Raw genomic sequence first — 27217 nt, forward strand, 5'->3', positions numbered from 1 at the left:
TCAAGCAAGGACAGGTTAAAGTCCTTTTCTATCTGGTATTTCCTGTTTGTAATAATAAGCCTGAAAAATAATGGAAATACTGCAGATGAAATAGCTGAGCAAAGTGGACATTAAGGAAACATGTTACACTGGATTGTTGTTTAGTATAGTCTATGCTGCTACTGAAAACACAGTGAACATAATGAACAAAATCTACATATCCTTCCAGTACTTTAATAAAACGTGAGATTTATATCATCCAGTTAAAATAACACTTCCCATTGTGATGTATTCCAGGTAATGTCCTGTGGTATGTGATATTTTGCCTTTGAACCATTTTTATTTCAAACTCCATGTTCACTAGGTACTTAATACCATCTCATTGCTCTGTGGGTGATGAGTCAGTAGAATGAAAAACTTGCACTTATAACTTTGTTAGTGTTCTCACTGGTACTGTATATTGTGTCACTGAGTCAGAATTTGATTGCCTACATTGGATCTCAATTTTTGCTTAACCAAACATTAGTTTATTAATTAAAAGACACAATATACATGTATGTTTAAACAAACAAAATTTAATTTTAACAAAATAAATGCTTTAAAAGTCAACATTTAAATGAATAATATTTTACATATTCTAAAACATAACTTTCACAGCCAAATAAACTTACACAACATGTGAAAATTGAAAATTATAATTTGGAATTATACTCTAACATGTAATTTCATACAGATGCAATATAAACCATGAAAACTGGCTGTTGTCAGTACCTTTTAAAACAGCACATACAGGTGCCTCTAATAAAGAAGACATGCATGAATTAAATCATGGCCTGTCTTCAACTGAACCTGAATATTTCTACAACTGAAAAACAGGGACATTTTAGAAATGTAAGACATACCATACTAAACACACATTTTATCATACTTTAAAAAAAACAAGAACGAGAAGCATTTTTCTTTTTTTAATTGCATTATATTTACAATTCACTATTTTATTCCATTAATTGATTAAAGTTGCATTTTTTAATCAATAAATAAGTATTTTGCTCCGTGTGTTAATTTTTAGCCGAGTTGTAGAATGGTCTGCTGTAAATATTTTCATATCGCTAGTTATATAGGACTGGACTGAATGGAATGCGTTTCTGTTGTCTCAGGAGAACAGTGCAGGGGTGATGTACTACTAGATGATTTGAAAGTAGCTGTTCACTGTGTGTCTCTAGCAGGTGTTCAAGAGGACTCATGTTTCAGTTTTGACATGATGCTCTGCTCTGGTGATGTCACCAAGCTGACACGACTCCTGTGAAGTGTCATGTGGAACATTGTTGCTGTAATGTCTTTGTGGTGCTGGCTAAGTTTACATTTTCCTGTACTTGTATGGTGCTTAATTTATTGGGGGTTTCTTTGACACTCCAGCATTGATTTTTCACTTTAAATATAGAAATTCTCCTTGAAATGCAAAAATTCGCTATTAATAATACAATTTGTGTTATGACAATAAACAATACAATATGTTAAGTAATATTTCAATATTTATAGACAAACATCACCTTCAACATAAACAATTTCTTGTTATATAGTTCTTTTTGGAGCCACTGACCCACAGACCCCTTGGTCGTGTCCTGTAAGAATACTACATGAACTCCAGCCACACCTGAGGGACAGGCAGTGACTCAGGGTGTGTGCTAACAGCATGCAGCAGTTTATCATGGGTCTGATCACTAGTGTTAGAGATCTCCCTGATGCGCAAATCTCTGGAGGTCTAAATGTCAAACATGTTGCCAAGCTCAGATCCCAGCTGACAGCCCTAGTTAGTTTCAAAGTTATTGTCTCTCAAAATACGCCTCATGACAAAATAATATATTAATAAATTAATAATTCTAAGTTGAAAAGAGTAAAGCTTATGCAACAATTTGTAATATACATGTAAAATGTACTATACTACAATAACCAATTTAAATTTAAATGACAAAACACCCTGTACAGACTCTTAAAAATATATGCACCTCAACTTAAGACCTGCTGTACAAACAAACCAGGACAGAGAGATGTGATTTGTTTTTTATACATATATAAATATATAAATGCATGTATGTGTTTGACTGGTTTATGGAAGTTGATTGTTATTATTATAATTATATAGAAATTGATTTTTGCTTCTATTACTATGTCTATACATACCTATTTATATGTGTATGATAAAGGATCTAGCTTGGTACATATTTATAGATTATGACATTCCTATAGTCCAAATGCTTAAAATTTCTATAATGCAGCTGTATTGGCACCTGCTTATGTGCATAGCTAGCATACAATTAATGTCCCTCCTAATATATTGTGGAAAAAAGATATAGCTGTATTTGCAAAGTTCTTCTTGTATCATCAACTCAGTTACAAAATGTGTCCTTTGACCTGTACAGTATATCCACCCAGAGACCTCTGCACTCTCAATACTGTGCACTGTACCTCCCCGTAACACCATTGTGATTAAAAAGGTTACACAGCTTTAAAAAAAAAAAAACAAGACAAAACACTTTTAAAGGTTGAAAAAATCTTGGACATAAATGGTAATATTCCAGATATGCAGAATGCCTTTCGACATAATTGTGTCTGTGCTCTGTAGCTAAATAAATTGAACTTGTATTGAGTCGGGAGTCAGTATGATACTTAATCTTCCTAGATACAGTAGCTATAAAAATCATGTCCAGATTCAGTGGATTGGAGAAAATGAAAGATCTGTCTGGATGATGGTGTGGAAGGATGTGGTAACAGAAAACAGGATTTTGTTTTGTTTTGTTATAATAAACAGACAAGTAATAATAACAGTTGTAAGAAAAGTTTGTGAACCTGGATTTACCTGGATTTCTGCATTAATTACTCATAAAAATGTGGTCAGATCTTTTAAGTCACAGTAATAGACAAACACAATCTGCTTAAGCTAATAACACACAAACAATTGTACTTCTTCTTGTCAGTACTGAACACATTGTTTAAACATTCACAGTCCAAGCTGGAAAAGTATGTGAACCACTAGGCTAATGACTTCTCCAAAAGCAAATTGGAGTCAGGTGCCCTTCCCCCCAAAAAAAACACACACAAAGTTGGTTACTGACAGAGTCTGCTCTTCTGAAGAAAGAGCTGTTCATGTGGACCATGCCCGATCAAAAATAAATATCAGAGGACCTTAGAAGAAGAATTGTAGAGACGCATAAAGTTGGAAAAGGCTACAAAAGCATTTCTAAAGGCCCTGGTGTTCATAAATCCACAATAAGACAAGTTGTCTACAAATGGAGGAAATTCAGTACTGTTGCTACTCTCCCAAGGAGTGGGCGTCCTGCAAAGATCAGGGCAAGAGTGCAGCGTGCAATGCTGAAGGCGGTGAAAAAGAACCCTAGGGTAACAGTAAAGGACCAGCAGAAATTTCTTGAACTTGCCCAAGTCTCTGTTCATATGTCCATTATCAGAAAAACACTGAACCAGAATGGTGTTAATGAAAAGACACCACAGAGGAAACCAGTGCTAAAAAAAAAAAACATTACTGCCCATCTCAAGTTTGTAAAACACCACCTAGATGTTTCACTATGCCTCTGGGACAATGTTCTGTGGATGGATGAGACAAAAGTTGAAATCTTTGGCAGAAACGCACAACGCATTGTTTGGAGGGAAAAAAGCACTGCACACCAACATTAAAACCTCATCCCAACTGTGAAGCATGGTGGAGGGAGCATCATGGTTTGGGGCTGCTTTGCTGCCTCAGGGCCTAGACAGCTTGCCAACAAGCTGTCTTGGGAACAATGAATTCAAAATTGTATCAAGAGGTTTTACAGGAGAATGTCAGGGTAGCGGTCCATCACTTAAGCTTAATAGAAGTTTGGTGATGCAACGAGACAAATACCCAAAACACAGGAGTAAATCAACAACAGAATGGTTTAAACAGAAGAAAATTAGTGTTCTGGAATGGTCAAGTCCAGACCTCAACCCAATTGAGATGATATGGCATGACCTGAAGAGAGCTGTTCACGCAAGGAATCCCAGAAATATCAATGAACTGACACAGTTTTGGAAGGAGGAATGGTCTAGAATTCCTCCTAACCGTTGTGCAAGTCTCATCAGCAGCTACAGGAAACCTTTAGTGGAGGTTATTACTGCTAAAGGAGTTCTACCAGTTACTAAGTACAAGGGTTCACATACATTTTCCAGCCTGGACCGTAAATGTTTAAACGATGTGTTCAATATTGACAAGAAGAACTACAATTGTTTGTGTGTTATTAGTTTAAGCAGACTGTGTTTATCTATTATTGTGACTTAGTTCAGACCACATTTTTATGAGTAATTAATGCAGAAATCCAAGTAATTCTAAGAGGTTCAAACTTTTTCTTACAACTGTACTATTTTTTAAAAACAAAATGTGCAACAACAGCACCAAAAAATAGTTGCCAAATGCATAGTTTGTGTCAAAACAGTAATGTTTACAGCTTCTGAACTTAGTATTTGCTCTGTAAGCACCTGCTCAATTGGTGCTAGTGTTTCTGTGTCCTTACTATATGCTTTTGACATCTTTAACAGTAGAGTAGAGTCATGGTCTTTGTCCATCTACATTATGTGTAATGTCCGTATGACACAATTGTGTTTGATTGAGTCTGTTTGCCTTTTCTGTTGGGGAAAAAAAGTACTTTCTCACACACCAAAAGAAACAGAATTTTGTTCTTGTGGCAGAAAACACAGCAAAAAGATGTTGTAGGCAGTCTCTAAGGAATACTGTATTTGAGATGTACAATACAAATACACACACTGACAACAGAAGAATAGTGGAAACTTTCATTGTACTGTACTTTGAATACATCTGAAAGAGTGAATGAACCTACTATTATATTGAACACTTCCAAAGGTTCTGAGTTTCTAGTTGCTTATTTTAGCCCAGTGAAGTCTTTAGCTGGGTTCCAGATGATAGATTATAGGAAAGGTCTATTTTTGACCTACAGTACAGGAACTTCGCAGGGAAAGTGAGGACATGTGAGATGCATGGTGTGACTGCCAAGCGGTCGGAGGGACAAGGTCAGGAGCAAGAGTGGTGTCTATACTCATGGACAATCTAGGCAACCTGCCGCTGCATGATCAGCCTGAGGAGAAGTAGGGAGTGTCACTATGATAGTTGTAATCAGGGCAAACCTTCTGCACCAGTTTGTAATCAACGCTGTAGAAAGCAATGTAGATGCATATGACCTTAAACGGCTTGGAACATAGCCAAGAGACATGGCTCTGCGTGTGCTCCTGGTAGCAAACCTTGGAAGGGTCAAAGTTGCACAGCGCTGTCTTCTTTGCTCTGTCAGTCTTCTCATACTCTATACGGCAGTTGAAAGACTTGGAATCCTTGGTCTCCAGTGTTGACTGCTGAGATACTTCAAACTCCACCACTTTGGAAGGTGGCACGAGACTCACGGACACATTCCCAAGGCCAGTCGAGTTGTGCCTGAAATAAACACTGAATGTGCCATTTCCGTGATCCACAATCTTGCCAGTTATAAGCAGGTTCAATTTGACGGTTTTAATGTTTGAATGAAAGTCACCCCATCCAAACATTTTTTTAAATTTTCCAGTCTTCACAATGGGTCTGCGTTTAGTTCGTGCATGAGTCTCCTGGACATCTGTCTGGTTAGCTAACCAGTCCCAGAAGTCCTCGACATTTTCCAGGTATGTTATTTCCCTGATGTTCTGCTTGAGCCCTGGAGATCCTCTTGCAAATAGGCGCAGAGGATTGACAATCCGTGGGCTGGCGGCTTCATGAGCCAAGTTCTCTTCGTTGTCACTTTCTCCCCATTCTATCAGCTCTGTAGTTGGAATGAGCACCTTTTTGCTTGTAACCTTGGAAAGAAAACATAAAAGAAAATAAGTTAACTGTTTTAATAGACAACAATCATTTTTTTCTTTCAAACATTTGTTAGATACCGATTAATATTCATTTACACAGCCAGTTAGACATTTAGAGATTAATTTTTCATTTTCAATTTTAATTTAATTTTAATACTTTTTGGGACTTTTCAGATGAGCAAAAGAGCAGTTTGTGTCAAACAGTGGCGAGGTTTGATGACCGTATGTGTATGTGTCATGTGATCATATAATGCTTCTGCTGTTGGCAGAATTACTAAATCGATGCATTTATTCTTCTATTTTTCAATATCTTTTAATGAAAATAATCACAATTTATTAGATTTTACTTAAACTGGACTATTCAAAATTGAACTTGCCTACTACTTATATATATATAGTGTTCTGTTTCAGTTTTTATGGTTTATAAATTAAAAATGAGTGAATAAAGCAATATAATTCTCTAATCCAATTTTCTCACATTCAGTGCAAATTCCTACTGGTGTAGCAATGATTGTGAAATGTATTCATTAGACTTTTAATAGCCTTAGAGCAATTTTCATTTTCATCATTTATTTTATTCTAGAAATACAATGCAAGGTGGACGTAATGCAATATAGTCATCCTGTTTGATGATGTTGTCCATGTCATGGTAAAATACTTGCAATATAATACATATTCTGTTTTTAATATTTAATGGATTGCGATGTTTGCCATAAAGAACTATCTAAATCATTTTCTCTACATCTGAGTCGGATCTATAAACCCTTCACTAATGGTAAAACCAATGGTAAAACTTTCTTGTTTAATAAAAAGAAAGCTGAGTTGTATTCCTGTTAAATTTACTTTATTAAATGATCACACATCTGAAAGGAAGAGTGTAATACCTCATAGCCCTTTTAGTTCAAGTCTGATTCCTGGTCCACTTCAGATCAAGTCTTAATAATTCATGGCAATAAACTTGGGAGGTATTTTATTGGTAATTAGATGTGGTTGTCTCCTGGAGCTCAGCTGAGGGGCTAATTTGTAGCAGCAGATGTTGAAGCTTTAAGGAGGGCTGCTGGAAATCTTGTGGAAGTACCTTCTATGTTTTATTCCTAATTATAATTAGGCTGTAAAAGCATAATTGTACCATATGTACATAACAAGCTAGATTTTTCATTAGTACTAATTAATATGTCCTAACATTTTCTTAAGCATATAATACCACTTTTGTCTTTTAAAATGTGTGCGTACACAGCAGCAGCATAAAGTAGAGTTTAGAGCCTGGAACTCAAATTCTGCTGTTGTGCCCCTCAGAAAGGACCCGCAGTGATCTTCTCCCCTGAAAGCCTTGCCGTATTAATGAGGCTCTCCAGCGTGACATTGTAAATGTAAATGTGTTCTCAGCCTGACCTCTCTGGTTAAAGTAGGGATAAAACTCAGCTGAAGTTTCTGAAATATTTTTGTCAGAATTAATCAACTATTTATTTTGATATTTCATAATGAAACAAAAGTGTGTTGGTAATTTCTAATTAGTATAAGCATTAAACATAAGAGCTTAGTATTATTAAAATAATAAATCCAATGAAATAAATGTAATTTCTAAAATATGCTACTTAGTTTATCATTAAGGCAGCATCAACAAATTAACATTAAACACATTTATTCTTTTTTTACCCTCTCCACCCATGCCTCCACCCCACCACCCATCTTTACAGGAGTTACAGTACATGATCATCAAAAACTCTGGACTCTAGACCAGGGGATCATGGGCTTAAATACTGCTGGTTAAATGGGCTTCTGAGCCACCACAGTAAAAGAGAAATGTGTTCAGAATAAAGGAAGAGGAAATGAGGTGAGGGCGGAGATGTTAAATACTTGACATGGTTCGGATAAAATATAGCAAGTTTGATAGAAAACTAAAAAAGGTCAAAAACCTTTCACTAAAAAAGTGAAAGAAAAGCCAGGAGCTGGTACTGTATATAAAAATAAGCTTGAATAGTTGTGTTACAGTGTGGTCTTACATATGCATGTACTGTAGATGTTTGTACTTTATATAGTGAAAATGTTAAACCCAGCACTTCAACACATTAAAAAACAAAGATGAATTAGCTCATAATTAATCAAGTTTTGAAAGCAGTTCTAAAAAACAGGAAAGATTGAGGGAGAAAAAGATAAAAGAACTGTTATTATTTTAAGATGCACTACTCCTTGCAAGTATAATCTGTCACTTAGCTTGTGGTTTATCAGACGGCCTGTTTATCATTTTTTCTTGTTTAATAAAAAGAAAGCTGAGTTGTATTCCTGTTAAATTTACTTTATTATCTCAGGAGCTCGTCTCATTGAGTAATGTCTTTCCATGCATCCTGAAACATTACTCTGAGAGCAATTTGTGACATTTATCACATAATGCTGTGAACTCTGTCTTTCCTTGCAGTCATGACAACAAACAGCCACATCTTTCTCCTCGAATTTGAAATCTCTGATAAAATGTTATTTTAGCTTTACTTTGGAAAAATGTTGTCTCTCCTTCCAAGTTATATACTGTATATGGTATGTGAAAATTAAGGATGTGTTCTTGTACATTGCTTTCTTACTGTGGATCCTTAGAGTGAATTATTTTAATTTTTACTGTAATTTTTAAATCTTGTATCTATCTGAAACACAACCACATTCTCAAAACATTATAAACTGTTTATTTTATTTATCCCACAATGCTTTGTGCACTTCCACCCCTGTTATCATGACAGCAAAGAAAAATCTTAGAGAAAATAAAATAAAAAACATATACATTTATATTCATTTGGTATTATGGTACTGTTTACAGAATTAAAAAAAACATTTCTCATTACTTGTTATCTTAACCATTAGAACTGTGCATTTTGCACAGATTAGGAGACATTGTTTATTTTAATGGTCATTTAAGTAAATAATATCAAAACCATTATGATTCCAAATGCGAACTTCCTTTTAAATGCTTGTGCTGTTGTGGCCTCTGGAATTTTCTTAGGCAATGATATTAATAACCCTACCAACCCAAAAACAAAGGAAAGTAAAAAGTGGGGAAGGGAGTGCAAAAATGATGGAGGGTCTGACTCTCTTGATCCCGTTTCTCTCTGACTGGTATCGGTCCTGTTGATGAAAAAGGAAACAGGATTCTGCTGAATGCAGCAAGCACAAATTCAACCCCCATCTTCCAGTGGCCAAAACAGGACCTCAAGACAGGTCATTTTGCATCTGTATGTGCAATGGAAGATGCTGCAATTATGCAGTTGTCTGACTGTCTTACTCTTTCCTAATGAGCACCTTTTGGTAGCACGTACGTCTTTGTCCGAGGTCACGAAACGTATCCTAAGGCGGGTCACTCTGTACAGCTGTAGTGAAAAGAACTTTGGAATGCTCCAAGAGAAATAAATGACCACTTTTGGGGGATCACTTGTATCTGGGGTTAATGGGGTGACAGGCCACTGGTTTGTGGAACCAGTGCAGAACTCATTGCCAGCGTATTAATGCCTCCCCCTTTTCTCACTTCCCAAGTTTTCAAGGTCAAAGAAATCTCTGAGAGTCTACACACAGTAGACCTTGAATGAGCGGAAAAAAATATCTGGGGAAAACAGGAGCAATTAAATAACAGCAATTAGCCCTAAATCTGAAGTTTGGTTTTTCTGTTTTTCAGAAGTGCTCATGTAAAGTTGTAAATAAACTAGCACATTTCTGCTTCCAATTCACACACTGTCTGGTTGGTTTGGTCTGAAGTTTTTAAACACTACATATTTATTCATTTTGTAAAGCAGGTAGGCTTTAGGTCCATGTTAACAAAACCCTGGCACCTTTACTTTCACAGCATCCTGTGATTTTACAAACGAAACTGTGGTGTCATCAGATCCGCTTGTGCCTCAACTTAAGAATGACAAACTGCTGTGGCATAAGAAAGGGACGGTTGTTTTCCACTTTTATCTCTTTGGGACTTTACGTGCAGGTGTGCTATGGGCCAAATGCCCATGAGACCAAATGAGACCCAAAGAAGGCTCCACAGCTGTAATGTTGTGTTTCCTTCCGTTTTCAGCAGGAATAAACCTTTACTTGTTCCTCTGCAGCCTACGCGTGCTGACACAGCTTCCCACCTGAACTACTTCAACCAAAATATGAGTACAGGTATTACATTTAAAAATAGGTGATGTTTTATTAATACATCATTAATGAAACCAAAAACTGAAAACAAGCAAGCCTAATGTTTACTAAAATGGTCAAATGCAACAGTGAGGTGAAGAGATGTACAGTATATACGCCCTTAATGGAGGAGCTTCTGTAACACTGATGCAGAGGAGGAATCAAAGAAAAAACAGGAACAAAACAGTCATACAGACAACACAGCATACTGGCCAGTAACATTTACTGTACTATACACACAACAAGCAACTATTCACACGGTGTTAAATGATTTATTTACAGGCATGCACAGAATTGATATTTGTTTTAGTAGAATTTATGCTCCCTTTGTACCTCTGTCACATGTCTGTTGTGCTGGAGATACTCCTCGTTACCCTAATGCAGGACTCTGGTATCATATGTGTAAAGCTCTAGTTCGAGTCTGCATGAATTTTTGTGTTGTGTACAGGATGTCTAGTCAATTATCTTCATTCACTGGATGTGTTTCACTCCCTCTGTCATTCGGTATCCTGCTTGGTGGATGTACTTATTGCATGCCTCTTATTCAGCGTACATTTTAGAACAACCAGCAAAAACATGGACAACAATGTTTACTTATAAACAATTTAACAATCCAATGTTGAAATGGTAATTTAATATGACACTATAACAATCAAATGTCCAAAACTGGTTACATTTGGTATTTCTTTTTCTGTGAAGACGGGCAGTTTCACAGAGCAAGATGGATGAATCAGCCCAGACATACGGGTCTATAATGAGTATTTTGGAGCTGACTGGCTGTATGCCCCTTGGGTAGACATATCTTTTACAGTTTGACATAAACGTAATTACCATGGTGACCAGTGCTAGCCTGTAGAAAGTTATTAAGAAGTCAGAGGCATCTGTTTCTTGCATCACCTGGGAAGATACTGATAAAATTCATGCCTAGTGAACACTTCACCTGTTTCTACAATGTGTTGTACTTTATTATACTGCATGTTCAAGTGTAAAGTGCTTGTAGGTTAATTGGTAATTTTGCATTAATGTTTTTAAATCCTTACCTCTCTATTTTATTATATGTTATTTGAAGTACTTTACTGTATTTTGAACTATCTTATACTTTTCATAGGGAATGTCTGTAAGATGCACTGTATTGTTTTCCAGAGTGTTCAAAATTCAAGTTAATGTTGCACGTACCTTACCATTATCAAGTTGGAAATTCAATTGTATAAAAGTTAACATATATTGAACATCAAAAGCAATGTATGCCTTACAACTGCGGCAAATTCACAAAGTTATCAAAAAATGACATTTTTCTGAAGCAGGTGCACCAACATTTGCAGATCAGACATTACAGAAATAAATTAATTATGCTGATTGACATTTATCATCAACACAGTGGAGCAACAGGGGGCTGCTGTGAGAATGACAGTGTATTGGTATGTGGCCGCCATTAGATCAGTACAAGCTGTACATTTGTGACTCATGATTTGAGGCAGGTTGCACATTTTGCGGGATTCTGTCCCATTCTTCTTATACAGCCTGGACAAGCAATTCTCCAACCACTGTTATCAGTCTTGAACGACTGTGGGAAGGGTTTTGTAAATGGCCTGTGAAGGACATTTCTTTTTCTTTAAGTACAATTTGTGAAATGCATTCAGGCCTTAGAGATTTATCTTAAGCGCTTCTAGTGCTTGTAACACTTCTTCCTCTTCTGTGTTGAAACTATTTGATATAACTGTTCTTTCCTTAACCTGAAGCATGTTCTTGATTTTCTTTCTGTAAAGACCTGAGCGAAATGTTTATGTGACACTTCAAACACTTCCCTATCCTGATCTAAGATTTGCCATTTTTATCCAGATATATTTTACTTCACTCTTCTACTTTTTTTTATGCTTTGTTCTTTTTTGGTCTTCCTTGCCTTATTTCTTTCTAATGCATCTCTCTTCACCTCTCTTATATCTTTCTTACCTGTGGTTATTTTATCATGTTCCTTTATTTTAAAAGGATTCTGTTTTTTACCTAATTTATAAAGCACTTTCTCCTTATATTTTCTATATTGATTTATCAAATCACGTGGGTCACTGTTTCCTGACCTTTGATTTACTTACTCTTGGACTAAATCTGATTCAAGCAAAATGTCTTTAAACTGCTTTCATCCACTCTCTGCTGATTCTATAGTCATCCTGTCCCATTCTGCTTCTCTTAAGCTCTGTCTCATTTCTTCGTATTCTGCTTTCCTGAAATTGCAAACCTCTGTTTTGGATGCTGCCTGTTCAGTTTAAAGTATAATTTAAGGCACGCAACATGATGATCATGATGATCACAGTTTTCTGTTTACGTCAATCTGTTATAATTGTTTGAAAAAAACTAGATTGATACAGGCATTTCCTCTTGTAGGTGCTCTAACAAACTGAGTAAGGTTGCAGTCACTATTTCTACTATTTCTCTTTCTGCTGCTGACATTTCTATTAGTTTTTATTCCAGTCTGTGAAGAATATTCAGGTTTCTCATGAGTCCACCTTAGGCATAAGGGTATTTTCCTAATTTCATTATAAAATGTATATTTATTAACATGATAACGTGATCTTTAGAACACAATCTTATTTTTTAATCAATATGACCCTTACTATAGATACTGTATCTATCATAAAGTGAGCCTTACAGATTATGAGACCCTTGATTTATTTTAGTTCTGGTCCCAGGCCTGACTGGTCTTCACAGATACATACTGCTACACTTCTACATCTCCCATCTTTTCAGTCTCTCCAGAGCACCGAGTATCTACTAATGTTGCATTGTTTACGCCTGCCGAGGTAAAAGCACACATAGACAGCTGTTTGGAAACAATTGGCTGACGGAATAGCTACAAACAAGATCTGAAAAGGAAGAGGCCATTTTGGGTCTTCCCTCGGATGAATACAGCAGCAGTATGGTGAACTCTTCCCTAAGCAAGGTGCGTCACTGGGATAATCACATGTATCAATTGGTACAGGTGTCAGTCACTTTAGAAAAGTGTGTCAACTATTACAAAAACAACAAGAAGGTTAATAATAGTCATGAGGCCATGCTCTGTCTGACCTGTGATGTACAGTATAACCACTGTGGGAAGATGGACTGGATTAACCTGTGAGAAGGTCAGGTTCTCTGCCTCTGACCCCTGTTAGTGAGCTACGATTAAATATGTCCAGGCTGAAGGGACTTGGCAGTTTCCATTTCTTTCTAACTACTAGCCCACCCTTATCCAGCACAGGCTTTATATTAACACACTGTAACTATAATTCATAAAGGGCTGAATGTTATTCAGAGAAAAAAAAAGTAATATCAGAACTTGAAGCATAAGCATTTAAAGCTTACACTGAAGATAATCCTGCATCGAACAGAAAAATAGTTTAAGGTACTGAGCATCAAATCACTCACAATCACAATCACAATATGCATGGATATTATAAAAGTTGGTTTTGTAATCACTGTTTTCATCTCATAACAAGCTCTTATAAACTTTCAATTTACATACTTTCAATATATATTTGCTTGTATATTTTTACAAAAATTAAATGTATACATTTTAAATGTTGATTGGATGTTTTTGGTGTCATTTATCTTATTGACTCTTTATGACTGACTGACAGTCACCCACTGGAGTAGGTTTGTTAAATCTCCACAGTCCAGGTGAGGAGGTGATTTCAAATGTAGAATGGTGATCTTTGTAAAAATATAGACACAAAAACACAGAAAGGCACCAATACCTTGCTTATCAAGAAAACAGCACCCTGGTATGTTGGAGGCTGGAGTAAGTTAAGCACACTGTCACTCAATTTGTAATTTTGCAAGACATTATAGCCACGTCTGTTAATGTTAGACTACACCTAATCCCTTGGAGACCATGAGTCATGATGTCTGTCCAACGTCTACTGGAAGGTCGAGGGTTGAAGTTGTGTCCAGGCACTGCAGAACTCCAAGTTTTGGTGATTGATGGCATCTGGACTGCACAGCACTACACTGACTGAGTCCTGGAATCTTTCTGTCCTTTCTGCAGACTCATCATGACATGACGACATTCCAGCAGGACAACATATTCTCACGGTGCTCGTGTAACAATTGATAAATTTCTGTTTTGTGAAATATACAAGGCTTTGACTTTCACGGTCAAGACTTCCTGTTCATCAATCGTATGGATGACATCTGTTAATTAGAATAATACATTTATAATATCTTTTTACTCTGCTACAAAAACTGATAATCTTTGTGAATCTGATGCACTCATAAGTAGTAAGTGTATTTTTTACACTTTAACTACGTGTATATATTTATATATATATTTTATATATAGTATAAATTCTTAAATACTGCATTTTCTGTGATCTTGCTACAAATTATTTTCCAATTTCACTGCTGTATAGTACAACGAATAGTCCATAGAGCTGTAAGTTCTCCACACTGATGGAAAACAGCCAGTGTTACCTTGGTTTAGAGCACAGATAATGGGATTGATTCACTGATTCTGCCTTGCCCACTGTCTCCTGTATTTAAATCTAACATGACAAGCTGCTTCAGCAGATTAAACCGCCCTCTTTCCCCATCTTAAGATCGAACTTTACAGAGCATTAAATTTTTAATGATTCACACGAAAGAACCAGCCTCTGGAGACTGTCTTCACAGCCTTGGCTTGGAGCATCCCCTCAGGCTTGCTCGAAGCCCACACCTTTTTAAAGAATAGATTGCAGTTCTGATGGTTTGAACAGTTCATCACAGAAGCTATCACTCTTAATCACTGGAGTAAGGACAACACAAGAGACAGCAAGTCCACGCACAGATGTGGTACTAATCACATAATATATAGTGCACGTGGTTGTGAGCTGATGTCTTGTGTGTAATATAGCAAAATAGAAATAAGCGACTGTTTTTTTCCTAAACCTAACATAAATAAGATTAAAAACTGATAATTAGATTATATGATCTTACAAATGGGTTATTATTCTATTATTCTAACTTTACACACTTAGAACCTAACTCCTTACATTACTGGTGCTGTTTGATTTTATGTTTATGTTACACAAAACAACAATTACTCAAATGCATACAGAATATGTATGCATATACATATACTGTGTATATATGTGTATACAGTATACACATTTGCATAGACTTTATTCTTCAGTGACAAACTGGATTCATGAAGAAAGGTAATGAGATATGCTAGAAATGTATCCTCGGTGGAACTAATACAAGAGCAGCACATATTATTCACTGCACTGCTTTTTCACCCTACAGTACCCTAACAGGTACTTTTAAGGATGGATTAGGATTGGTGTCCACGTCCAAATCATAAACCCATAATGGTCCATCACACCTAATACTGCGAGATAACACACCAAGAGGAAACCGTGAACAAAGAAAATGGATACAATCCTGCCTGTCAGCTGGTAACTCTATGGGTTATATGTGAATGTTTCTTGAGGTATAGGATATTGAGCATACAGCACCATTCTTGTCAGTAACTTCAAAATTCATATTTACCACGTATAACCTAACTTTATTCTCTGTCTAATAAATCACAACATCATCTGCAAAAATACAACCCAAGCAAGCATGTAACTATGAATATATACATGAGCACAATAAGTAAGTTCTAATATTGTTCTGTTACTGCATGTGTCAAAAGGGACGAGTCGACAGGTCACAGAATGATAACTATATGGCTATGAGTGTGCTGGGTGTAATTTGAACAAGAATGTCTTTTATATACCAAAGGCATGAAACATCACTTCAGAGTCAAATTTGCTTTAATTTAAGCCATTAATCAGGCTTCTATTGTATAAACTTCCAGAGATATTACAAAATGTTTGAAGGGACATCAAACCAGGCTGAAATTGAGGAAATAAAGTGTTAAAGCACAGGCTAAATATTAACAACACTGCATACTAATTATGTTTGATATTGCTACAGTTTAATGCACTTTAAGTATATATACAATCTTTAAATCTAAGTGTAAAATCTGCTTTTCCATTTATCAAAGGTTCTGCAATTAAATATAACAATTTGAACTCACAGAGCAGTAGAAAATAAAATACTGTGAAACGCATACTGTATCCAGGACTGTTTTATATTGTTTTAGAGATTTTTAGGCCTTTCTTCTGTTTAATAGTTTTGATTACAGTCTGAGAGAAGTGAATTCCTGCTCAATGTGAGGTTCTTAGGTGAATGAAAACAGTTCTAGACAACTGAAGTGTGGCAAAACAGCCACTGGAAACACAGATGAGTTCCCCAGGTGTGAGGTCATCTCATTCAGGACAACCACATTCTTTGGATTCTCACAGGGAAATCACTGACCTGGGAACACCTGGAGACTCTAGCTCCCTATAAAAGCAGTTCGTGGGGGAAGCAAGAGGTTGTCTTTTCAGGAACCCTCAAGGGTTAGTAAGACAGTGAGTATTTAAAAAAAGACAATTCAGAGAGAATGGTTTTGTTAAGTGCTTATAATGAGATAAAACTGGTAGCAGCCTCGGTCGTTTTCCGGGTCGGGACGCTGGTAAATAAGAAGATGGTTAATAAGTGCACCTGACCAACCGGAATCAACCGAGAGAGGTTATTGCCACTGCTACCCGGGGAAGATGCGCTGTGCTGAGGAATTTGTAATTATAGCATCTTGTAGCATAACCTCTGAAGTGGGAGTGTTTTCTGATATAGTAATCAGGAGAGATCCTTGTGTGATGAACACCTTCTACTTCAGTGGCTCAAAGCCCTCAGCGAAACAGCCAGTGGCTTGAACCTGTGCATCCTTTCACTCCTGACCTTAGCTGGCCTGGCATGGTCTTTATTTCTGACACTTATCAAAGTTGATCAAATGCACAACAATACACTGTGCAGCAGTAGTTGCTGGTAATGAAATGTCTTTTCTGCTAGCTCACTTGGGGGATAAAAATAACAAAATTAAAGTTACTAAAAAAGATTACATAATACAGAATAGTGCAATAGAAATAAAATAAAATAAACTCAGTTAAACTAAAATAAACTTATTATAAATAACAGATATGAACAGTAAAATATTTGTATTAATCATTCATTTCTGCAGTATATTTCCCTGATACTGCTATTTAATATCTCTACAACTGTTGATTAATTGTTTTGTTGAAGATGAAGTCTCCCTTATATTTTGCAGTCCCTGTGCATGGAGTAATGCTTGAATGTTTTCTTCAATGTTCATTCCTGTTATTCTATTAATTAGCATAGTCATGTGAAAAATGGGCAATCAGATTCCTCCTCTATTGTTGTGTACCAACTCCTGACAGTAGTGGAGATTGTATGCTTCACTAAGACATCGAGATCTAGCTGTATTTGGTGTCTCTTTGGAATCGCTTTACTTTTTCTAAACTCCATGTTTAACAGATTCCATTTCCATCTACAGCATGACTATGGAGTTCACAAAATCAGGCGTTTGACCTACCTATCATTGTATCTATTTCTTTTTCTCTCTCCTTGTATTCACTTTCCAGTGATTTCATTTTTCAATTTAATTTTCCAATGAAGCAAAACCTCACGCAAGCAGATCGTATGATTCATAATGAGCAAGAGTGCTTTGTTTTTTTTCACACAAGCTCACCAGTCTCTGCTCTGTCTAATTTGACAGAACAAATGCTTCTATTCTTTGAACAGCTTGTAGTGATACTTAGTTTTTTGGAAATCCTTGGATGGCTACTTCTTAAAGGAAAGAGTGAGTAAGAAAGAGGCAATGCTGCCATGTTTAAGCAATACTTCACAAGCAATGTGGGTAGCTCATGGCTCTTTCTTAAACTGAAAGTGACAAGCTGAAAGAGACCGAAAATGAAGAGAAAGGATACTCTGGGAAGATTAAGAATACATATTCTTATTCTGTCAAAGCCTTCCTTATGGAGGACAGCAATGCAGTCTTAATGTGGGAGATTGTTAGTGCAATATAAAGCATGCAGTACAATCACCCTTTTCTAATGTATCTTCACTCAAAACTGCTTCAGTACAAACCCGGCTATATAAGGCAATATCTGAAAATGTTCTAAATTGACTTATTTTGTTAAATAACAGATTAATCTTTTTAAAAAAAATACAAAGTGTCTTAAGCAATATTAAGCCCTGGCATGGATTTTACAAGTAACTGGAACACTGCTGGAGGGAGGTAACACCATTCTTGCATGAGAAATTCCATCTTTTGGGTTTTATTGATGGTGGTGGAAAACGGTGCCTCAGCCACTGCTCCAGAATCTTCCATGAGTGTTCAACTGAGTTTAGATCTGGTGACTGGGACAGCCATGCGCATCAAACCATTCAAGGAGCACTCATGGCCTGTGGATGGTGGCATTCTCATCCTGTAAGATTCCACTCCCATCAGGATAGAAATGCTTCACTACAGGATGAACCTGATCACTCAGAATATCTTTGTTTTACTTGACATTGACCTTGCCCTCTAAGGGGTTGAGTGGATGAAAACCATGCCTGGAAAATACCCCCCACCTCACAACATATCTGCCAGAACCCTTCCCTGTGGGGAAACAAGTACTCGGGTCTGTAGGTTTCTTCTGGCATACCCCATGCATGAACTTGTCCCCTTGAGATCAAGGTGAATGATGACTCATCAGACTTTTTTTCACCACTCAGTAGACCACTGCATATGTTCTTTTTACCACCTTACTCACAAAAGTGCATTTTGAGGTGTAATAAGGGGCTTATGCGCTGAAACCCAACCTTGGTATCCCTTTTCCGTGAAGTTCTCGACGGACTGTACTTGATGAAACTGCCTGCTCACACCTTGGATGTAAACTCCTGCAGCAAGGTGCTCGTACCCGTGACACTGAGGAGAGGGGCTGCTTCCCGAATGCTCTAATCTAGCACAACTCACTGAGATAACTTACTTCTGAGCTTCTTTGAAAGACTGAATCACTGATGTTGAGCCTTCGTCAGTATAGTAGCTGCACAGGGAAGTTTATATAAAATGATGGGACACAGCAGTCATGTTATTTACAACCAGGTACAGCAACGTTTCTTTACCTTTTCAAAGCATTTTAATGTCAGATTTTTTAAACAGGCTAATAGTAATAGAGCTACTTAATATTTTACTGTACCTTAAGAAATGGTGAGAGATTAGACACGCTCATGATAGAAATACTAGTATCTTCAGTTTTCAGATTTTAAAGAGGTCTGTGGAATTATTTGTTGATGAAGTAGCTGGCTGAGGGTTTTTATTTCAGTGATAGTGCCTAAAAGCTGATCCTTAGATAATATAAATTAAATCCATAAACTGGTGAAAATTGTCATCTGAGGGTACAGTCGTTTAATGACACACGTTCCTCTTTGATGTTTCAACACATCACCTCCTTTCTGCCATAAATGTTTTTATGTTCATATGAGAAAGGATTAAACCTAGATTCCTACTGTGCATCTGACATGAGCATCAGTGGTACAACATTTGTGTGCCCTGTTATCTCCCATTGAGCCATGCCCCAGGTTAGCCTGCACTGCCTGTCTTAATTAGAAACCTTAATTCCTCAGAGGAACACATGTGCCCTAATTAAAATTCTACATCAGCTCAGATTTTTAGTATTGTATAAGCTCTGTTAAACACGGACAGTAAAAGCAACTCTGTGACAAAGTCAAAATTAACCAGGTTTCGAAAATATTTTTTGAAAATTAACTTTCAGGGAAATTGTTTAAATGGAAATAAAGAACTAAAGATTTTTATAATAAAGATAAATAATTAATTATCCTAATTTTATATCTATTAATTCAATAGGAAAAGGGTATAGTAAAATTTTAAAATCTAATATTTTTATTTAACTTTTTTATAATAACCACTGTATTGGCGAGAGACTCCTTGGTGTACAGGCCAGCTTCAGCAAAACACCTCTTCCTGGTTTCCAGGTTCTGTAGAACAATGACTGTAATTTTTTGTAAATTTGCTGAGCTCTGCTTTTAGTGTAATAACTCTTACAAGCTCAGATTAATTTATACACACGGCTTCATTGGGTTGCATCTTCTCATTTAGCCTTTCAAGTTCTCAACACTATCGGCATGGATAAGTGTGTCATGGACCTGGAATCCGTCACGTCATGGATCCGGGTGCAGCACTAGAAAATGGTGTAAATAGTGAAATGTGCATCTGGAAATAGTACAGATGCTGGGAAACAAATTGTATGGATAACACTGGAAAACAAAACAAAGCAAGTTTTTCAGTGCAACTTCCAATCACCCATACAGGATAAAATTGACCTCTGATTAAGGATTCTAGCTTTAAATACAGTATTTACCTCAGCTCAGATTCACTTTCCTTACAGCACATGTATTTTCTTTGTTTAAACCTAAAGAACTTCATTTTTAGAATAATGTGTTACAGATTTTATGTGCGTTAATATAAAACATGCAAGGTATGATTATTCCTAAAACAAAATACAACTCAAAATGTTCTTGCTTCTTCTTTTTTCAGCTCTGTTGCAAGTATCCTCTTACATACTGTATGTTAATGATTTTGTCATCTCCTGGGCATTAAAAATTAGGTTTTAATGTACCTCTGACACATTTTCGTATACCTAAATTATGGTGTACCAGGGCTGTCTCAACTTTGCTGAATTAAAAAAATGCTTAAACTTTTAAAATAATTTGATAACATACAGCTGGATTGTGTATGTTGTGATACTGTTCAATGCCTAAAAACCAAACATGCTTGCTTTTTAAAATTGTTCTTTTGCATAAATAGTATTGCAATATTGCATAATCACCTTTTTTTCCAGTTTGTTTTAGCATTGTATATAAAGAATATTTAACAGCACTAGGTGTATTCTACCTGTACTTACTGTATCAACGTTACAGTGTGCTTTTCTGGGTTTTTCAGATACTTATAACAGGGTCCAGTATCATTGAAGAGAGTTTTAAACCTCAGGTTAGTGGCACTTGCTCAAAATGTCACTGACATCATTGTTTAGGATAGATTATTACTGTTGGCCTTCTTGCACAAAGTGTGACCCCAGTGTGATTTGAGATGTGTATCTATTGGGAATAAGTCCAAAAATGATTCCTGCAGTGCAAAGCAGCCCCGTTTTTATAGACAAACTATCTAAAATCCCACTTTAATCAGTCCCTAAAGAATTTGTAGGTTACAAGCTTAACACTACATTTCTTTCTCGGTTTCTCAGCAATTTTTGAGATCCATGTAAGTTTCTTTTTCACAAGGCAAATCCTATGAGGAGTTCAACTGAAGACTCTGCTGTAGCAGTCTGAAGAATATAAACAGCATTTTATTGTCCAGAGGGACAGGCCTATGAAAGAAACGAGTGCCTTATCTCAGGCCAGCAGCTCTGTAATTCGTTGCGATGATAAAGTGCCAGAGCGGAAAACGTTACAAGGCTGGCACAATCCAAAGACGGATTAGTTTTTTTGACATAAGCTTCCTGAAAAACTAATCAATCAGTCCATGCTGTATTATCGGAATCCTGAGATTAAGGGATGTGCTTAATCCCCCGGCATGTTTTACGACACTTTCTCTAGCGAGTGTGTCTTTAAATATTAAATAAATAACGCAATCAAACATAATTGAACTTGGAAAAAGCCCCCAGAGAAGGAATTTCTGTACATTTTATTATGAGGATTGTCCCCTGACTCACGCTGTCGCCCTTACTAACCATAACTAGCCCTAAACTTAATTTAAGTTTTTACTTAGAACCGTCATCTCAAAACTGAAGTAATCTATTTGTGATACTGAAGCTTTTCTTAAATTATTGCTTTTTTCTTGAAGACATTGCTTTGAATGAACTGATGGATAAAGGATTAAATACACAGATTAAACTTTCCTGAAATCAGAATAGGAGAGAGATTTGTCAGGTGGAAGCCTCAAAAAATTATTGTGTCCCACCTTATAACATCTGCAGTGCTTTTTAAACAAAATAGTATATTTCACTGAAGTTTTATTTTATTTAATGGCAAAATAGGTTCCATTTTTAACATTCTCCAATTTAAATATTCTGTGTAAAAGTATAAATAAAAATTAGAATACTTAGGCACACCTCGTCATCATATTATACAATGTATTACCAGTATCTTGCTTCAGGGGGGTGAAATGTCTTTTTGCATTGTTGTATTGGCTTACTTTGAAATAATATTTGGCTGCAAGGTTTTGTATTTATATTTTACAATTTGCTACTATTTCCTATGTGACAGATCATCCAAAAATAATTATAAATACATTACATTGATATAAGGTTTGCTTATAATTCTTGCTACTTTTCATTGATTACAGTAAATGTTTTAAAGAAACAGTGACATACTTAAAGGATTTGTTAAATAACTGATATTTTGGTACCGACAAATATAGCTTCGCAATTTCATTGCCAGTTCAGAAAAGCCTCTTTCAAGATCACAGGTATTTACGCTCTGTTATGATTTTTATTAGAAAGATCACACCACTGTAGAAGAGCTTACTTCCCCAATGCTAAAGATAAAGTATAACATAACTGTTAAAGGAGGTAGTTTACTGGTCTATACAGAAAAGTTAGGCTGTCACGGCAGTAAAAATACATGGCAGGGAAGATGCTTTGATATTGTTAGCTGGTTGAGGCATTTCGTCCAAATCATACTGGGTCTGGTTTAACTTTACACTCAAATGCAGAAATATCAATAGGCTTTTACCTGTGAATCACATACGATATTGTATAGATCTCCTGTTTAATGACAAATTGCACAGGAGTGTAGAATCAGTGACTTAGATATTTTTTCATGTAAAAAACACAAAACTAAGAGTTAATAACTGATTAACAGAAACATCATAACAAAAATGATTTTTCTTAAATAAGAGAAATATTATAATAATGTCCACAGCTTCAGAACAGTTGCCCCCACTTTCTGACTGAAATGACAAAAATAGCAAAAAATGATGGGTTCATAAAGAATTCTATGCCACACTGTATGCTTTCTGCAAAACCAACATTAGAAAAAATATCATTTCAATCAAGTTGTATTTTACAGCCTGACAGTCAGACTGGAGCTCGGAGGTGCATGTTCAGAATTGCACTGCCCATGGGTGTGGCCCCAAAACAGGATCAGTGTCAGAAGGGGTTAACAGTGAAACAGTGCCGATTTTGCTCCAGTCATTCTTACTGTGGAAAACAAGACGGAGATGCAGAGATCCCAACTGTCGGAAACATGAACACTATATGTCACTTAAGAACGTAAGGCAGGTAACTAACTCACCTGCTAAAATTACATTTATTACAGAATCTCAGTTCTGTGGTTAAAGTTAGTTCTTTCTCGGTTTCCTTTGGTGTAGGAAACATACTCTCTTCTATATACACACACCGTAATTTTGTCACTTCCGTCTGCTACATGTGCAGGTAAGAGATATACTAATAATTTTATAGCCACTAGGCATTGTTACTAGAACCATAACTTGGGTAAGACAAGAGTCCATTGACAAGACACTGTCCACTCATGGTAGTTCATTTCTGTGTTTTCTTCAACAACATCATTTTAATTAAAAGGTAGTTTAGTTTTAGTTTAGTAATCTTTGGTTGCCACTATTTTTAAAAGGATAAATCTTTAAGACAAGCTCTTCAGAATAAGAGGGGATATTGTTACACTCTACTGCCACCAGAAGTACTGAAGTGTGTCAATCTGGGAAGAAATGTGAGAACATGATAAATTAGGAGTCCATGCATATTCACAACCTCACAGCAGAGCGTTCCAGATATTCACCAAAGTGTTCAGCACACATTCTGTGGCATAGATAGAGGTGCTACAGGATCACAAGTGTAATTCAGCTACTGTAAACGCAGTTCCAGTTATTATGCATCTTCTTACAGAACTGAATACTGTGTGTTCAACATGCTATACATACTGTATCTATAGAGACAGAGCGAGAGTTTGTGTTTTTGTAATAAGTTGCCTGGAAGTTAAGTAATTCAGTATTCCTTAAAAGATACAAGAGATTGATAAAAGTGGATATTAAATAGATTTAAGAATAATTTTCTTAAATCAATTCACCAGGAGCCACGTGGATGATCATTAGTGGATCATCAATATTGATGAGTTACATGATGTGATTAATAACTGACATTATAAAACCTAAGATCAATAGTACAGGATTGAGCAATTATAGTAGATTATAAATGTTTTTCAATACAGGACCTTTTCTCTAAATGCATGTATAGAATTACTCTTAATCTCATTAAACTGAAGTTACAAACGTAAGATTAAATCACAGCTAACAAAATGTGCGGGACATTTACAGTGTAAACAAAACACTCAGGTCTGTGTATAGTCTATAATACTTTCTTTATTCAAAATGCATGTAATTTTATTCCAAGCATGAAGTGATATGAAGTATTGTTTCATTATTCCTATTGCCTTGTTGTCTGGAGAACTTTGTGTGGAGTGAACACGTAAGAATAATGACAAATGAATGAAGAAACACGTAATACTGCATATGTAAAATATATACTGTACAGTATTTCAATTGAAATATAGAACAAAATTGTCCTATTAAAGAGTTGGTCATTACACATGAGAGATGTAAGGATGTTAAAATAATCACAACGCTGTAATGGAGTATACAGTAACTTACGTAATATTGTACTTCGATTTGATGGCCCACTAATTAAGATTCCTTGAAAACATTAGTCTAATCACTTTCACAAAGAGCACGTCCGTCCATTCTACGCTATATGGTAAGATATTCTAGTCCCTGAAATTATTTTTTATTGCACAGTTTGGAGAAGTCCAGTATGTATCCTGTGAGCAGCAACTGTCAGGACCTGGTACACTGCTGGTCCACATTCAGTGCATAGGCTACTGTCCAGGAAAGGACTTTGAGGAAATGTGTCTCCAGTATCGAGAGAAACTTAAGCCTCTGACTGTACTACAGTCATTTCACAGTTTTACAGTTTTCAGAAAACAAAAACAAAAAAAAAATCTGTTAAGGCAGACAAATGTACGTACATACTAAAAAAAGTGTGGTTTCATTAAAAACACTGCCTTTATTTTGCTGTGCGACAGCATAATTTGTTTGATGATCTTTTATCCAGTTAAACTAATCAGCATCTGTCTTTTATAGTGTATACAGTGGTTTTTGAATTAATTAATACTGTATAGACAAAATATTTCTGTAAATATTCATTTGATGAAAATTACTTGAAGCCTGGTAGTGTATAATCTTTAGTGTTTCAAAAAACTGTATCACCTTAAATTCAAATTGGCTTTTAAATTTGTTCTATCAAATTCTCTTATTTCAGTGTAAGTTATATTTTTTCGTTACTGAATTTGTATTTTTCAATATGCTGGAATTTGGGAATTAATTCCATTTCAAGAAAATACATTTTGTCTAAAACTGAAAAGTTTGCATCGATATACCCTGTACAGTTTTTGCTTTGATGGAATTTTAGACATTTTCCATTAACCTTGAATAACTGATCATTTTACTATTTCATTACTTCTGAAGTCACATCTCTGAGAGATACGGGTATCACTGTTGCTTGATTACATTTTTGTAGCTGGATGGTACATTGAGTATAGCAAAATCACAGCTGAGAAACATTTGAGTGTTGCTGGGTATTAACAATTTTCCTGTACGACAGATGTAGAATCAATTAACGCTGTTCAGATTGCGGCTACAATTTAGAGATAACTAATATATAAGCAGTATACCAACATGGTTTGGTATAATGAATGACATACATGTAAATAATTACAGGTGTATACATTCAATTATGAATATAAAACAGAATTAAAACAAGTTAACTCACCAGGTAAAGAAAGAAAAACAGGTGAATTACAGAGTGTGACTGCAGGTACTTCATTTTTGATAGCTGGCAGTTATATCACTTCTTTGTCTTGAATGGTGTAAATATATCCACTTGTAAAGGGTAGATTTGCGTTAAGAGATGCACCATCGCTGTTATTAACTGAGTGAAAAAGAAAACATGAGTTCACACCACAGAATCCAGCAGTAGACCTCATACATGATAACCAAACCCATACCTCGTCTCTCCGACAGCGGGACTTCAGATTCCGTTTCTGGAAACTGCGCGCTATTCTTAAATCCCTTCTGTAGATTCACTTTTCTTTGGCAGCTTACAAAATTGGCATTTGTAATCAATAATTTTTTCATAATTCAAAGTTGACATTTTTTTCAGCTATGTTAAATGAAGACATAACTCATCCTAAAAGTAGAATTTCATCTTACCCTATCATCCAAACGATGTTTTTTCGTAGCTCTGGTGGTTGCAAGAATATCTTCAAATTACAGGCGTAATGCAAGCACTGTACACTTTCATTTAGTCATTAGGGAGAGCGACAGCGGCTTAGAACTGTTCAGTGCAACAGATCCGACTTCCGAAATGTACAATTTATACAGGCGCAGAACTCCCCGCCGCGAAATTAACCTGAATATGAAAAACACGTAGTCCAAACAAAAGTTTCTGTGATTAAATTTGATAGATCTGCCCTGATTAAGATTAAATTTAATCGCTTTCTTGGCACAAGGATAGTTCAAGTCCAGCTTCAAATCTTATAAAACCCTTGGCATGCTTATGCGCTTGCGACTTGTCCCTCTTGCGGTATAAAGAGATTACCGGACAAATTTGTCTTAAGTGAAATTGTCTTGCCGGTAGTAAGAAATGTTTTCAGTTGAAAACCAGCTGTCAGTGTGGAAAGCTTGCCTGGAGCTCGCCTCGTCTTCCCTTGGTTCAGCAATGTGTCCACGAAAGGCTGCGCATTAAACCCCCTGCATCTGAACTGGTTGAGCCATTTGAAGACTGATACAGGACTCTGATGCGAGTTTAGAGAACGAATTAGATCTCCTTTTCAAGTTGGACCAAAGATTTATGCGCCTATGAAATGCCGGGTTCCGTGATTTTCAAGTTTTAACAACGCGTCAACTTAACCTGTGATTTAACCCCTTAGATTCGGGAATACAGTTATTGGAAAAGAAAAATCAGAATGCAATCTATAATCATTGTTATTTTATTTATAAAAATATTATAATTTCAGGGCATACGGTATGATTGCTTTGGAGTTTCACAAACCTGCTACATCTCACGGAACAATCCTCAAATTTCAGTTTTAATCCTCAAACTGAATCAGTGGCTAAACAGCTAACCAGAAGCCAAGACGCAAGTTTACCAACGAGATAAGGCCATTTGGTCCATCTTGTAGGTGGTAGCCAATTTCATCAAAGTATCTCATCCAGCCATTTCTTGAATGAAGAAATGTATCTACGTCAAACATGGTT

At 36.1% G+C, this 27217-nt stretch overlaps 1 protein-coding gene across 1 annotated transcript; it reads right to left on the reverse strand.

The window, feature by feature from the left end:
* Positions 1 to 615: 615 nt before the first annotated feature.
* Positions 616 to 26811, reverse strand: nxph2a (neurexophilin 2a). Its single transcript, XM_015358278.2, has 3 exons — positions 26171 to 26811; positions 25731 to 25889; positions 616 to 5841 (listed from the first exon to the last, which is right to left on the reverse strand). The coding sequence occupies exons 2-3, from the start codon at positions 25782 to 25784 to the stop codon at positions 5095 to 5097; spliced, it is 801 nt and encodes a 266-aa protein (XP_015213764.2). The 5' UTR covers positions 25785 to 25889; positions 26171 to 26811; the 3' UTR covers positions 616 to 5094.
* Between the last annotated feature and the right edge of the window lie 406 nt (positions 26812 to 27217).

This window comes from Lepisosteus oculatus, chromosome 12, assembly GCF_040954835.1.
Source record: "Lepisosteus oculatus isolate fLepOcu1 chromosome 12, fLepOcu1.hap2, whole genome shotgun sequence".
NCBI classification, from domain to species: Eukaryota; Metazoa; Chordata; class Actinopteri; order Semionotiformes; family Lepisosteidae; genus Lepisosteus; species Lepisosteus oculatus.

Coding starts and splice junctions, on each gene's coding strand:
- nxph2a (XM_015358278.2), bottom strand. CDS start 25,784: ATGAAGTACCTGCAGTCACACTCTGTAATTCACCTGTTTTTCTTTCTT. Junction 5,842..25,730: donor TGTTTTTCTTTCTTTACCTG/GTGAGTTAACTT, acceptor TTTCTTTCCAAG/GTTACAAGCAAAAAGGTGCT.